Genomic DNA, 14057 nt, shown 5'->3' with positions numbered 1-14057 from the left:
GTAACACTAATTCAACTAAAAAGAGATTATTTTTAAACACTTAGAGCCTTATAGTCAAAGAAATAAAAGAAGATTTCAAATTTCAGTGATAAGCCTGACAAGGGTGATTAGTAAAATTCTTTGAAACTTAAATGTATTACATTAAGATAAAATTCTGAGGGAGAAATGGAATGGGGATGTAAATTTATAATGAAAAGATGCAAAATGGTCACATGTTAAAGAGATTACTTGTATATTTTTAAGCGTGATGATGGTATCAAGTTTTGGTATGTAGATTTCATGGAATACGTCTAAAAGAGTAATGCAGTCATTGTATTTTATGTCACTATTCATAGTCTGCTGGAAATCACATCATTTCCAAATCTGTTCTTTAAAGTTATGATGAAAAACTTACCTGTCAAATTAAAACTTTATAGGGGGACATATATTTTTAAAAATTATTTTAGGGCTAAATGAGAAAAAAAATTGACATAGGATATACTCTAGGATTATAGTTCTATAATATGATGGCCATTGTCTCCGCCTCTTGCTAAGAATCGCTTCAGCCTTAAGACCCTGTCATCTTGGCAGGGTTTTCTTGTGAGGCTCCTGAAGCCTGGTGCCTATGGGCCTAGTGAGAACCTTCCTTCTGCCATGTGCTTCTCAGAACATTGTCTTCCCAAAACTTTTGAATAGTTTAGTCTTAAGTAACGTTTTTCTGCTACATTTCTATTTTATTTTTCCCCCAATAATGAATTATGTCTGCAGTTTTCTCTCTCCTCTGTTAATCCCCCACTCATTTCAGGAAGACTCAGTGATTTTCTTACCATTTGCCCTGCTTCTCATGTGGGTCTCTTTCCTTACTTAATTCATAAAATGAACACTATTTGTTGGATCTGAGCAGTGTTTCCGCTTTCACTTCTCTTTACGTTCTGGCACATTCTTTTGTTTTTAAAGATACTCTTTTAGATTTTAGGAGTTCCTTTATTGTGAAAAATAAAATCAGTTAAGGTCTGGATCTGCCCCAGACCTCTGGTTTTAAGTGATCTTATACATTTTTGTCTTTCTAAACTGGATATTTACACCCAGGAGATATCTTCCCAATAGACCACTAGCTAATCCAAGCCTGAATTCAGTTATTATTTTGCCTGTCTCCTGTTTAACATGTCCAGTCTTTCTGTGCCTTTCTTCAAGCCCTAATTTATGCATTTCTCCAAAGTGTTCTCTTGGGCACAGGCAGTAGTACTATTTATTTATTTTAAAACGTTTTTCCTTGCAATTTATCTCATGATCCTTTGACTATTTTGTGCTGATATCTGTACTTTTCTCTTGTGTTCCAGAACTCTATTAACACATAACAAACAACCCCAACAACAATTTTCTTTACATCTCACAATTTTAAGGGTCAAGAATTTTGAGCTTGGCTGAGTAATTTTTCTGCTCCTTATGCCATAGATAGAGGTCACTTGGGAATATTCAGCTGGTTAATGGTTTAGCAAATCTTAGGTTCCTCATGCATATGGTGCTTTGGAGGAGATGGTTGAAAAGCTGGTCTCAGTTGAAAGTATTGATCAGGGATCGAACACATGGCACACAGCATCTCTAGCACAACAGTCTCAGAGTTATCAAACTTGTGTGCTCAGTTGCTCAGTCAAGTCTGACTGTTTGCGACACCATGGACTGTAGCCAGGGATCAGAAGCACGTCTCCTGCATTGGCAGGCAGATTCTTTACCACTGTGCCACCTGGGAAGCCCCGTTAAACTTCTTACCTGGTAGCTTAGGACTCTGAAAAGAATGTTCCAAGAAGCCTGAGTGGCAGCATCAGAGTTTCTGATGACCTAGCATTGGAAATCCTGAAATGTTACTTCTACCGAGTGCTGCCTTCTGTTGCTCAAGCAAGTTACCAAGACCAGCCCAGATTCCAAAGGCAGGGACATTAGAACCCACCTCTTTATAGGAGGAGTAGAAAAGAATTTGTGGCCATCTTTAATCTACTTGTGTTTATGCCATCCCTTTGCATGGCTTGGCTGCCCTGACTATACCTATGGGGTCTCTCTCTGAACCTTTGAAAGAGGCTTCACGATATTTCCTTTCTTCATCTGAGAAACTTATTCCAGGCTGATTTTTGATAGTTTACTCCTCCTAATAAATTTCACTGGACTGCAGTCACTCTTTCTGATGGACAAACAATTAAAAACATACCCCTCTTTTTACATTTTTATTTAGGGTAGTTATATTGTATGCATCTCCTAAACCCTTAAAAAAAAATCTCCCTCTTGTTCTTCAAGATCTTCCTTTTTGTTTCATATCTGCCTAATCTGTCTTAAAAAATTCTATCATTCAGTTTAATCTGTCTATCTGCCTTTATCTTGTTTTCATTGTTTCACCACTCTTCTCATGAGAGGGGAAAGCATATTTTTGAAACTTCTCTTTCCTCCTCCATTACTTGAAAAACTTGATTTTATAGACTGTGTTGGTTTGAAACTGACACCAAGATAGGATTTGATAAGGAACGTCTATGAGAGATAAAGGGAAGGGAGCAGGAGGAGGCGGTGGGAAAATTGCAAGTCTGACAGCTGAGAAAGAAAATGGAGACGGATGAATTGAGTAGGAAGAGCTGGAATTTTCAGGCTAAAGTCACCTGTTAGTGAGTTCCCTGCTGGCAGTCTTGGGTTTGCAGTGGAGCCCCTGCTGTGCTGAGTCACAGCTGGGAGTAGCTCATGGGGCTGTGTGCCCCCTGCAGGAACACGGTGGTGGGTCTAACAGGGCCGCTGGTGGGGCTTTCAGTCAGCTCTGCCCGCTGCACGGAGAAGCTCTGGCCATCACAGGGTAGAGCATTGTAGGTGCTAATGGAAGCCAGGGTGGAGAATAGTGCTGCAGTTTGGTGAGAGCTGCTCATGAGGCTGGATTTTCTCCTTATCTTGAGACCTCCATCTCCTCTAGTCCCCGGGAGATCCTGCTGGCACTGGGGACATGTTTTCACTGACTTTGGCAAGTAAGACGTCACATTCACAGGGGGCAAGGTCTACCTCTATCATGTACCACATGTGTAATTAACCTTGGTCAGATTTCTGTGTCTCAGTTTTTCTCAGTACGGAAGGAAATCTTGCACTAAACTTTCAAGAGCCCTTCTGGCTCTGACGCCTTCCAGCTCTGACACATTCGATACTCAGAGCCCTGATGATTCAGTGGAGCCTTTGATCTCCTATCTTTCCAAATTTATCCTTGTGAAAAGGATGCTTGCAACTTTTCATTGTCAGAGAGCTGACTCACTGAGACAGAGCTGAGGTGTAATTACGGTATATGTGACTATAGATGTTGATAAGAAATTATCCTCAGACATAAATGGTCTAACAGCAGCAGATGATTGCAAAAGACATTGGTTTTGAATAATTTAACATAATGCTATCTACTTCGAGTGCAAACACTAATCAGGAACATTAGGTAATTCTGATTTAGGTACAGGACCCCAATATATGAAATCTGCATTTTCATGTTAGCACCAATAGCACTTACATAACTGCTTGTGGTAACGACGGGGAATGAGTCTAAGAAGTACATTTGCTACAGAGATTTGCAGTGCAAATCCTGGTTATTAATTTTACCTTTTGCTAGATATCTTACAAGAGGCATCTACCCAATCTTAGGAAATAATTTTTATGTTTAATATATCGGTAGATTAATTACACACTTACTCTTAGACTGATGTATGTAGAAGATTAGCATATTGCTATGTGTGAAGAGTTCTGAGTTTGAATAAAGAAGCAAAAGGGAAGAGCTATTTACCTTGAGCTTCAAACCCCTTTAATTTAAATAATTTTACAAATAGGGAAATTGAGGCCTAGGTAGTTTGTCTCAACTGCCCAATATCACAAGATAATAACTGCTAAGAATTTTATTTTGCTTCTGTATGCCAGATAGCTTTATAGGTTCTTTATATATATGAGCAACTTTAAGAGATGGGTAGAACCACCAGAAGAGATAGACACTGTTATTTCTATCATCTTACACATGAGGAAGCTGAGGTATGAAAGGGTTGAATTATCTGTAGGGCACTTAGAAGTGGCAAAGCCAGGATTTGAACCCAGGCAGTTTGGCTCCAGAGTCCATGCTTTTAACCCTATACATACTTTACATACTTCCTCATCAGCATAGTGTGCTAAAAAAGGCAAGCTGGCACTGGAAATTAGATCTCCTGATTTCCTATGAGTCTTTTCCGTAACACCAGGGTTAATTAGAAACAAGTCTATTTTAATATTTTAAAATTAACACAGCAACTGAAACTGTACAAGTGGCTTCCCAGAAGTCCTACTTTCTCGCATGAGGACCCCAAAGGCAAGTCTCCCCAGTCTCTGCCTCCACACCTCCCAGGAGAAACTCAAGCAATGAACATTAATTAGCAGGTAGGAGTCATTTATAATTGATGAACCACATGCTTCAAAACAATTGACTGATTATGAAGTGGTTTCAGGTTACATGAAAAGCTTTTTCCCAGAAATAAGCTAAACTCTGCTAGGAATAATCTCCATATCTCATTTGTTGATGAATTTTCCATTTGCTCCTCTTCCTGAGTCTCCTGGGGTCCTATGCTTGATCCTTCCCAGCCCTCTCACCAGCAGCCCTAGACCTTTCAGCCTGCAGTCCTCACTGAGTGACCGACTCTTTGACAGGACCCCAGGTTGCTGTGTTGGCCTGGCTGTCCACCTAAGGCAAGTGTCCCCTTGTAGCAGGAAGTAGCAGGAAGCTACTGCAGAGAAGAATGCTTCTTTGGACTCAGCCCCTGAACCCATCATCCAGCTGGACTTTGCATGAGCTTACGGACATCCAACATCCAAACTGAGCAGCTTCTTTGGTCATCTGTGTAGCAACCCATTGATTTGCAACTTGATGGTTTATTTAACCAATGGTTTCTGTTCTCATTAGAAGCCAGTAGAATAGCAAAAAGGTACTTGCTGAGACTGTCAGTGGTGAAAGCTGATTTCCTCATCGACTGAGGAAGGGTGCATTGGTTGTCTCTGCCCCAATGGGGCTGTTTCTCAAACATAGCTCAGACCTCATCCTTATTCATGTCTTTTCAAAAGTTAGAACCTCATCACCCCTGCCATGGGGTAGTAGAGATGGGGGGCGGGATTACAAATTTCAGGGGGCTCTTAGGAGTGTGGACCTACCGGTATTCCATTAAGGACGATGCGCAGAGCAACCATTAGACTTCGCTCTCTTTTTGTAGGCACTGGTGAGAAAGATCGATGCCTCGGACAATATCTACACCACAGAGTCCACCACGGGGAATCTGTTCAGCCTGACCCAGGAGGGGGCTCCCTTGTGCCGCATCATAGCTAAGGTGAGTTTCATGGTTGGGGGCCAAGGTGACAGGCCTTGGGAGAGTGTGAGGAAGCTAGTTTGGTGGGGACAGCTTTTTTCCGTTCTAAGTATCGACTCTTCTCCCCCATCTTCACATATCTCAACAAATCCAAACCAATCGTATCTTCCAACTTAGGTTCTTGGCTGGATCTTAAAAATGCCCACTGTCACTGAAATACTGCTTGAGGAAAAGACAAAGTTGAGAAAGACTGTGGTTTTTTTTTTTTCAGTTACCATGGGCACTGCAATTCATTAGACTCACGGTCAATTTGCCCCTGAATTTGAGGCCCAAATGCTTAGAGCAATGGTAGGCAATCAGTATTCCTAGGACCTCACTAAGGTCTTCGTTTTATCTTTGCCTTTTCTTTCTTCCTTTCCTCCTTTTGACCCTCCTTCTTTCCTTCCTTCTCCACCTCCTTGTTCCCTCCCCCTTCCTTCTTTCCTTTTTTCTCCCTCCCTCTTTTCCTCTCTCCCTCCATTCTTTCGTTCTTTCCCTTGAGAAATGGTATCACCCCTGGGGATAGAATGGTGATCCAACTGGAAGCAGAGTTATGTCCTCTGATAAACTTCAGATGCCAGTCACAAGAAGATGCTCGAGTTTGGTGGTTCTCAGTCCTCACTAGGCATCACAACCCCTCAGGGAGTTTTTGGAAAACAGCCAGTTTGCCCCACCCAAGGTTTATCAAGGTCCTGGGGTAAGACCTGGGAATCCACATTTTAAAAAACTCTACAATTCTATCCCCAGTTTTTAAGGAATCTCTCTAGGACAACCCAGAAGGCTAGGGTCGGGAGAGAAGTGGGAGGGAGGCTCAGGATGGGTGGGACACATGTATACCCATGGCTGATTCATGCTGATATATGGCAAAAACCATCACAATATTGTAAAGTATTTATCCTCCAATTAAATAAATTAATAAACAATTTAAAGGCTCTTCAGGTGTTTCTGAGGCATGGCTACTCTCAGAAATCACTGCTCTAAGCCTTTAAAGAAATCTGGAAGAGCAGGGTACATGTCAACTTTGCTCAGGGGAGAAGTGGGTTGTATGGTACCTCAATAGCAAACGTTTGAGTGTGCTCTCCACTGAGCTTAATGCCTTGCAAACATTATTTCTTTTAACTTATAAGACCATCCTAATAAGTAGTTGCCGTGTTTTCCCTCATCTGTGGTTGAGGAAATGACTTGAGAGGCTTACTCAGGGTCATACAACTGATAAACAGTGGAGTCAGAATTAGAACCCAAGTCTCTCTAACTTGGAATTCATGATCCTAAAGCCCACAGTGGTGACTTCTGGTTCAGTCTTTGGCCCTTCAGCTTCTTGGGCCAAAGTGTGACTCCGAAGTTCTCAACCCTGTATGCATATTAGCATCACTAGGAAGCTTTAAAAATTTCCACTAGTAAGTGACCAAGCTGAATTTGAACCTGGCTGTTTGGCAGTGACGCTATGCTCTTGTTTGCTGTTCTGAACTTGCTCTCAGCAGCCAGGCTCTCTCTTTTTCCTCCTGCCTGCCCCCTCCTTCTCAGCCCTGTCCTCCCATGCCCTCCTCCCCTCTCTACAGCCTTCATTATCTCCTGCATCCTTACCACATGCCAAACACAGTGCTCGCTTTCCCTTCATCATCTCCTCTGACCCTCCTGATGATCTAATGATGTGTTATAATCATAATTCCCATTTTTAAGATAAGGGGACAGAGACTCAGAGAGAGGGCTATGTGCCCTGAATGCAGATGAGATTTTAACTAGATCTGCTGACTCCAGAGACTTAATCTCAGCCTTCCTCTGTCTCCAGACCTTGGTTGGGGGTGGGGGGCGGTGGTGGTGAGTAGACAGAGGTTTGAAGCAGAGAAAAGATTCAGTGGTGAGTCTCATCTTCCACCTCCAGCAGAATCACCCTTAGGTTTCCAGTCCTGACAGTGACATGGGGGCTGGGAGTCCCTGGTACGCCCTGCAGAGCATCCTCACCTTCGATGCTCAAGAAATGTGCCCAATCTGGTGACAGATGTGGGGCAGCTCCCTCAAGTGGCCTTCCTCACTCACCTCCTTGGGGAGCCAGGGTGTCTGTCTTCATTCAGGTCTTTCATCCCTCTGAGCTGTGCCCATGAGATGGTTTGGGCAACCTCTCTGGGGTCTATCTTCTCATCCCTTAGGGTTCCTCTGACAACCAGGAAATAAACCAAGTCCTCCCTATGAAGCTGGTGGCAAGTCCTATCCCTTCCTGAATGCAAAGCCCAGAAGACTCCCCTGTGTGTTGTCAAATTACTACCCCCGCCCAGCCCAACTCCTCTATTATTCCCCCTCCACTAGTCTACACACCCTACAAGTGGCCTCCTCCAGCTTTATGACAGCTTATCCTGAGCCTGTCTGAATAATGCATGCCATTATACAGCTGGGCTCTGAGCCCAGAGCTTTCTATAAAATTAAACAAGCTCCAGCCAACAGTGCAATTCTGCAAGCTCGGGCGACTCCAAGTCCCACTCGAAGCCGAATGCTGCTTTTCAGTCCTTGGTGGGTGGGGGCTCCACAGTGCTCCCCGCAACGACTCCATCTCACTTCCTACCTCTTCTCCCTGCCACGCACACCAGCCTTTGCGACACCTTTCATGAGGATGTCAGTCACGCTTCTAACCAGGGTGCCTTCCGCGGCCCGACCCCCACGAGGCGGTCCAGGCCCACCCTCACTGTGTGCTCAGCCCTTTTGCAACCTCACCCTGGTTCACCTCTGACAGCTGAGTCATGCGGCTGTCCCCACCCCATTTTAAACCAAAGATACCTGGCAGCAGAAGTAGGATTTGAACCAGAATCCCTTCAATCTGGGTTTGGGATTTCCCTCTTCCTCTCCTAGTAGCAAAAAATGCTAAGAAGACCATTTTTCACAGGCTTGGGAAAGGATGTAATGAGAATCCAAGGCAAATGGGTGCAGAGGCTTAAATATAGTTATGCTGGATCTGGCATCTCCCAAGCCAAAGGAAGGCTGCCACGTTGATCCTGGCTCTCAGCCTCTCATGCTTTGGCATCATTTCTTCATGGTCCGTTCCAGAAGTAAATATCTATCACTTTATCTATCTTTGTACATATATAAATAATATTCATACTACCTATGATTGAATATAAATATATACATATACAAATATGCATACTCATGTAAACATATGTATACAGATATTTACATCTGGTGGAAGGTCATTAATAGCTAGCAAGGCAGGCGGGGGAGACCTTAGGATTCTTGTTTTTTTCTTTTCACTTTAAAGAGTAATTTGATTTTATGTCAGTGACTCTCCGAGTAAGGTCTTTGTGTGGAACCTTTATTAGATGTCCCAGGAGCTGTGGGAAGGTAGGAAGGAAGGCTGGGATAAAGGATTGTGGAGCAAGAAATCAGAGGGGTGAGTGTCTTGTCCCATACTAGAGCATACATTTCGTGAAATGATGATGTGGCTTTAAAATCAGAGTGCTTTTCTTTGACCCTTCTACAGCCACCCCGCCCAGATTGTGTCAGGAGTTCCTGCTCCATGCTTTTTTAACCCATCCCCATTTCAGTGTACCCCTACCCAGATTTCTTCCTGGTTTTAACACTGTCTGCCCGACCAAGAGCTCGTTTTGGATGGAGACTGAGGCAGTGCCCAGCACAGGGTCTGGCATATAATAAACCATTAATATTTTTGTGCTGCATGAACAAAGTTACCCGTCCTAAGATATGATCTTTTCCCGCCAAATAAACTATCCTAAAAGGAAGTAGGAATATAGAAGTTGAAGGTCACTCTTAGCTAATTATAAAATGTCAGAAATCCTGAACTCCTCCAGAATTGCACACTTTGGTCTTGGTCCCTGATGTGATAAGCTGCCAAACTCTTAGACTGCAAAGGGCTCGGAGCTTATCTTTGTGGGGTACTGGGAAGGAGAGGTCTGGGGTGACTGATTTCAATGAGGCTGTGCTGGGCTGCAGCGGTCGTTACTGCTTCTGGTTGCTCACACACTGTGCTTTCAGTTACTCCGTACTGCGTCACTGGGACCCTCGACAGTGCTTGGTGCATAGTCTAGTTTTTGTTGAGAGAGTTCTCAAAAATCTGATGGGATGGCAGTTTTGCTGAACCCAGCTCCTTCTTCCTGTAACGTCTTTCTCAGTTTAGGAAACAGGGTGATGGGCTCAGTTAGAGCCAGGAGTGGTGCAGGTAAAGGCAAGTGCCCCTCAGGACCAGGTGCAGACCACTTGTTCACGTATTCTTTCCTGCTACTGGCCCCTCTGCAGCCTTCAGGGAAAGGAAGAGGGGGAAGCAGGGTAAAGCCGGATGTGGGGCAGCCAGCTTCCTCTGCTCTGGACGTGGACGTCCAGGGTGGGGTTGCCACCAGTTTGCTGGGCACGTGGTGAGTCACCGTTGTGATCTGTTGCCAAGGTGGCTTCAGTGATTTCTGTAGAATTAATCTGTCCAGTGAGGATGAGCGCCTCACTCCCAGCCTCTTCTCAGAAGTCTCAGAAATCCTCCCAGACTCCTGGGAAGTCACCACAAGGTAAGGGAGTCTCCATGAACTCCTCTCACAAAGAGGAAAATATAGGTTCACACTCAAGAGCTGGGCTGATCAGTTCTAAAGGGTTTTATTTTTTCCCCTTTTACAAACTGGAGTGAAGGAGTGGAAGCAGCACCAAGGTGGATTAGGGGGGGAGGTGTGACTATTTCACCCATCTGGACTTCCATTTTTCCCATCCCCAAAATGGAAAGAAATTACAGTACTGGTGTAAATAAAGCCCCTTTTTGTGTTCCTGCCAAGGTGGCGGGGAGGATCTGAGAATTAACAGGTGGTCGCTGGCGTAGTGAGAACCAGCACGAGGCATCTCGGTTTCAGCTCTCTCCATCTGCCTTGAGCTTGTTTCTAGAACTTATTTCTGACAGCTCCAGGCTTGTTCCCAGGCGGCTGCTGGGAGGGGGTTGCCAGGCGTCTGGAGCAGTGTTAACTGGGGTTGAGCCTGGTCCCAGCACAGGTGCCTCCCCTGGCCCCTCACCTCCAGTTTAGATTACCAAGGGTGACATTATAAAAAAAGTTTATTAGCATGTGCACTGCACTTACCCATGGGAACTGTCAGATGAGTAGCTCAAAGGGTTGATTACAACTTGGGCTTCTGTAGCATCTTAGCAAAGGAACAATACATTTTTAGAGATGTCATAAGACAAAGGAAGAGAACCTTGAGTCTCTGAAAGCAAAAGTGTTAGTTGCTCAGTCCTGTCCGACTCTTTGAGACCCTAAGGACTGTAGCCCACCAGGCTCCTCTGTCCATCTAATTCTCCAGGCAAGAATACTGGAATGGGATGCCATTTCCTTCTCCAGGGGATCTTCCCGACTCAGGGATCAAACCCAGGTCTCCTGTACTACAGGCAGATTCTTTACCATCTGAGTCACAGAGGAAGCCCCCTTGAGTCTTTAGGGGTGGCACACTGTGGGAAGACATGTATATGGCAAACTAATAGTCGCTAAAGACTGAAGTTTGCTATATGAGTTTCTTCTGGTGCTGAATCCAGGCTGATAAGGGTCTAAAGTTGTCTCCAGTGATTAACTCTTGTCCTTCTTAGTAGAGAGGAAAGAGAGAATGATCTTTTAAAATTTATGTCCTGCTTTTAGTCAAATAGGGGGAGAACGGATATCTTTGTTTTTTTTGTATCTGCTTCTTCTTAATTGCCTTCAGCTCAAGACAATGCTTAGACTAAAGTGGCATATTTGGGGGTGGCTATTCTGCCGCCCTGCAGACCCCAAAATGCACCAGCCGAGTGAGAGGGTGTCAGTTATTCTCGAGTCAGCCCCAAGAGAGGTGACATGGTGAGGTCATGTGACATTCTCTTTTCCTTGCCAGGAGGGTGGGGTCGTCGCGCTGTTCAAGGTCTGCCGGCAGGACACTTTCCGGTGCCTCTACCCCCAGGCGCTCCGCACGCTGGCCTCCATCTGCTGTGTGGAGGAGGGTGTCCACCAGCTGGAGAAGGTAAGAGTGCAGCTGGCCGGCTGCGTGGGGACTGAGGTCCTGGAGGGGGTGGGTGGCTGGGGAAAGTGACCTCTTGGTGGACATCTGAACCTCTTCCTGGAGCAAGTCCCCTGAGTCCCTCCTTTCCCCAGTATCATTCAGGTGGGGCTGCTGTGACCTTGACTGTGGCTGATGAAGACGTGAAGGGGGCAGAGACTGAGGAGCTTGGCTGGAGAAGGCAGGGCCCAGAGGGACACTCAGCACTTCCCGGGTGGAGCGCCCAGGGGTGGACCGCGGCAGGAGGCAGACGAATCGGATGGGGAGGGGGCGTCGAGGTTGAGGGCAGTTGGTTCTTCTCTCGTGGCAGGTCCCTAGCATGTAGAGAAGAGGATCCAGTTTCTCGGGGGACAGGAGAGGCAGGAGCAGGGTGTGCGTGGATGCCTGGGTAGGTGGGTGGGCTTCCCTCCAACAGGGCTTGGGGTAAGGGAAAGGGGCGCTTGAGTCCAGGGGCATGGTGGGTCACCACCGCTGGGGTGTCATGGGTTGGAGGGGTGGGGTGACCTGGCAGTCCCAGGTACCCGGCTCCAGGCCAACTTAGGGCAGCATGGCGGGTTCCAGACCCCCTCCCCACCCCCACGCCCCCCAGGTGGGAAGGCTGAGCCTGCTTCTCCCACTTGGCCTGAGTGGGCCCAAGCCTGCAGATAGCTCCTCAGGGATTCCAGCAGGAGGGTTGGAGGCTACGGCTGACACTTGGGGATTTTTCAATCATGTTTCAAGAAAAGATGCTGAAATTATTTTTATGGAAGAGAGGGAGAAAGTCATGGTGTATCTTGGTGACAGTTGCCATGTCTGCAGGATTGGGGGTAGGTACCTTGAGTCTGCTCTCATAGTTTGGTCTAAATGGGGAGGGAGCAAGCAAACTGCTTCTTCTCCGCTGCATCCCTGTCCCACAGTCTGGTCCCGGCTACCCAGGAAAACTCCACCCTCCCCTCAGCCTTTTCACTTTAGTGAGGACTCCTAGAGGGATAGCTGTTTTGCATTCTACCCTGCCTCTTTCCAAATCTGCTCAGGTTATGGGACAGAGTCACAGGGTCATGGGCTCTGAGGTGCTTTTAGCTGAAGATGGAGTGTTCATGGGCAATCTACTCATTTTACAGATGAGAAGGCTGTGACTCAGAATGGGCAAGTCATTTGCCTGGGGTCACACAGCAAAGTGGTGAAGGAGCGAAGGCCAGCCCTCTGGACAGAGTGTTTCCTTCCCACGAGTTCAGAAGCCTTTGTGTGTGCACTTGCTTAGGTGGCAAAAAGAAGGCAGTGGCTAGACAGACAGACTCCATGAAGTAAACGCCTTGAGCACGTCCAGCTTCATGCGCGGAATAATCCTCTCTTCTCCCATAAAATCTTCCTTCTTAGAGAGTGGAAAATGGCCAAATGGGTTTGTTTCTTGTCTTCTTTCCTGCTGGTTGGCAGAAAGAAGAAGGGAAGAAAGCAGAAGGGACTGGACTCAGCAGTCCTCCAAAAGCAGTGGATTTCTTGGCTTATGAGTTTGCAGAGCAGCAGGAAAACTTCAATCCAGGAAAGAAAAACAGCAGAACTTTTTTTGTTTAGAGTGAAAACGTGTGCAGCCAGGAAGGCTGGGGGCAGTTTTTCCTTCCACCTTCCTGTGCGGTTCCCAAGCCGGAAGGCGAAAATGTGTCTTTCCCAGGCCAGATGGGCCACTGGCCTGGGAGTCAGACCCCAACCCACCGAGCAAAAGGATGAGGGGAGTGCCCAGTGCCTGAGGGATTACTAAGCAGGCAGTGCTGACCTAGCCCCTTACATGCAGCCCTTCATTAAGGCTCCAGGACCTCCCAAGGTGAGCGCTCTTCCTATCTTCATCTTAAAGAAAGGAGCTGTCTCAGCCAGTGTAAGTGACTCACCTAAAATCACGTAGTAAGTTTTGGAGCTAGGATTTGGATCCTGTCTACTTGCCTAATGCTCAGTCAATATCATTGACTCAGTGGTTTAACAGATACTCTCAGCACACCCCCTTTCCCCCCCCAAAAAATTCCTTTAGCTAAACCCAGACCGCCTTGCTGTTTCCGGCCAGTGTCCTAATCTTCCCCCTCCCCTAACTGGCACAGGAGAAAGTCACCCTCTCTGGGCTCTCTCCTCCTCCCGGTCAGATTCGTTTCCATACACAGATATGGAACAATGCTGTGCCAGGTAGTGGGCGGGACGGAGACTTGTCAGAAAGGAGCCCCCTTGTGGTCAGAAACAGCAACTACAGCTGTGCAGTCACGGAGCTTGCCAAGTGTCTCCATGGACAGTTTAATGTCATTTGATGCTTACCTTGAACGTGCAAGCATACCCATTACACAGATGAAGAAACCGAGGCCCAGAGATATGAAGTGACATCTGCACAGACTCACACAGCTCATAATTCATTCATTCAGCAAACATTGATCAACTGTCTGCTGTTTGCCAGGCACTGTTTTATGTGTTGGGAGTATAGCTATAGCAGTGAATGAAACAGACGACCACCCTGGTCCTCTCAGAGCTTACGTTCTAGTTCATGGGGTGGCAGGTTACAACCTGTGGGCCGAAGTCAGCCTGTTGTTTTTGGCATGTACAGCCCATGAGTTAAGTCATTTTTTAAATGATTATAAAAATATGAGAGGAATAACATTTTATGTCACATGAAAATTATGTGAAGTTCAAATTTTTGATCCACAAAGTTTTAATGGAACACTGCCAGGCTCCTTCGTTTAGGTGTTTTAAATGTCTGGTTTCTCTACA

The 14057-nt window shown here is 46.0% G+C and overlaps 1 protein-coding gene across 1 annotated transcript in view; it reads left to right on the top strand.

Annotated features, from left to right (window-relative positions):
* INSC (INSC spindle orientation adaptor protein) overlaps positions 1-14057 on the top strand; it is a 133224-nt gene that overhangs the window by 77898 nt on the left and 41269 nt on the right. The window contains exons 6-7 of the mRNA XM_068988692.1: positions 5208-5321; positions 11175-11300. Of these exons, the coding sequence (XP_068844793.1) occupies positions 5208-5321; positions 11175-11300 (240 nt within the window). The remainder of the gene's footprint in view (positions 1-5207; positions 5322-11174; positions 11301-14057) is intronic.

This window comes from Capricornis sumatraensis, chromosome 16 (assembly GCF_032405125.1).
Source record: "Capricornis sumatraensis isolate serow.1 chromosome 16, serow.2, whole genome shotgun sequence".
NCBI lineage: Eukaryota > Metazoa > Chordata > Mammalia > Artiodactyla > Bovidae > Capricornis > Capricornis sumatraensis.
Note: the sequence above shows the minus strand (reverse complement) of the source record. Positions and strands in the feature narration are given on the sequence as shown.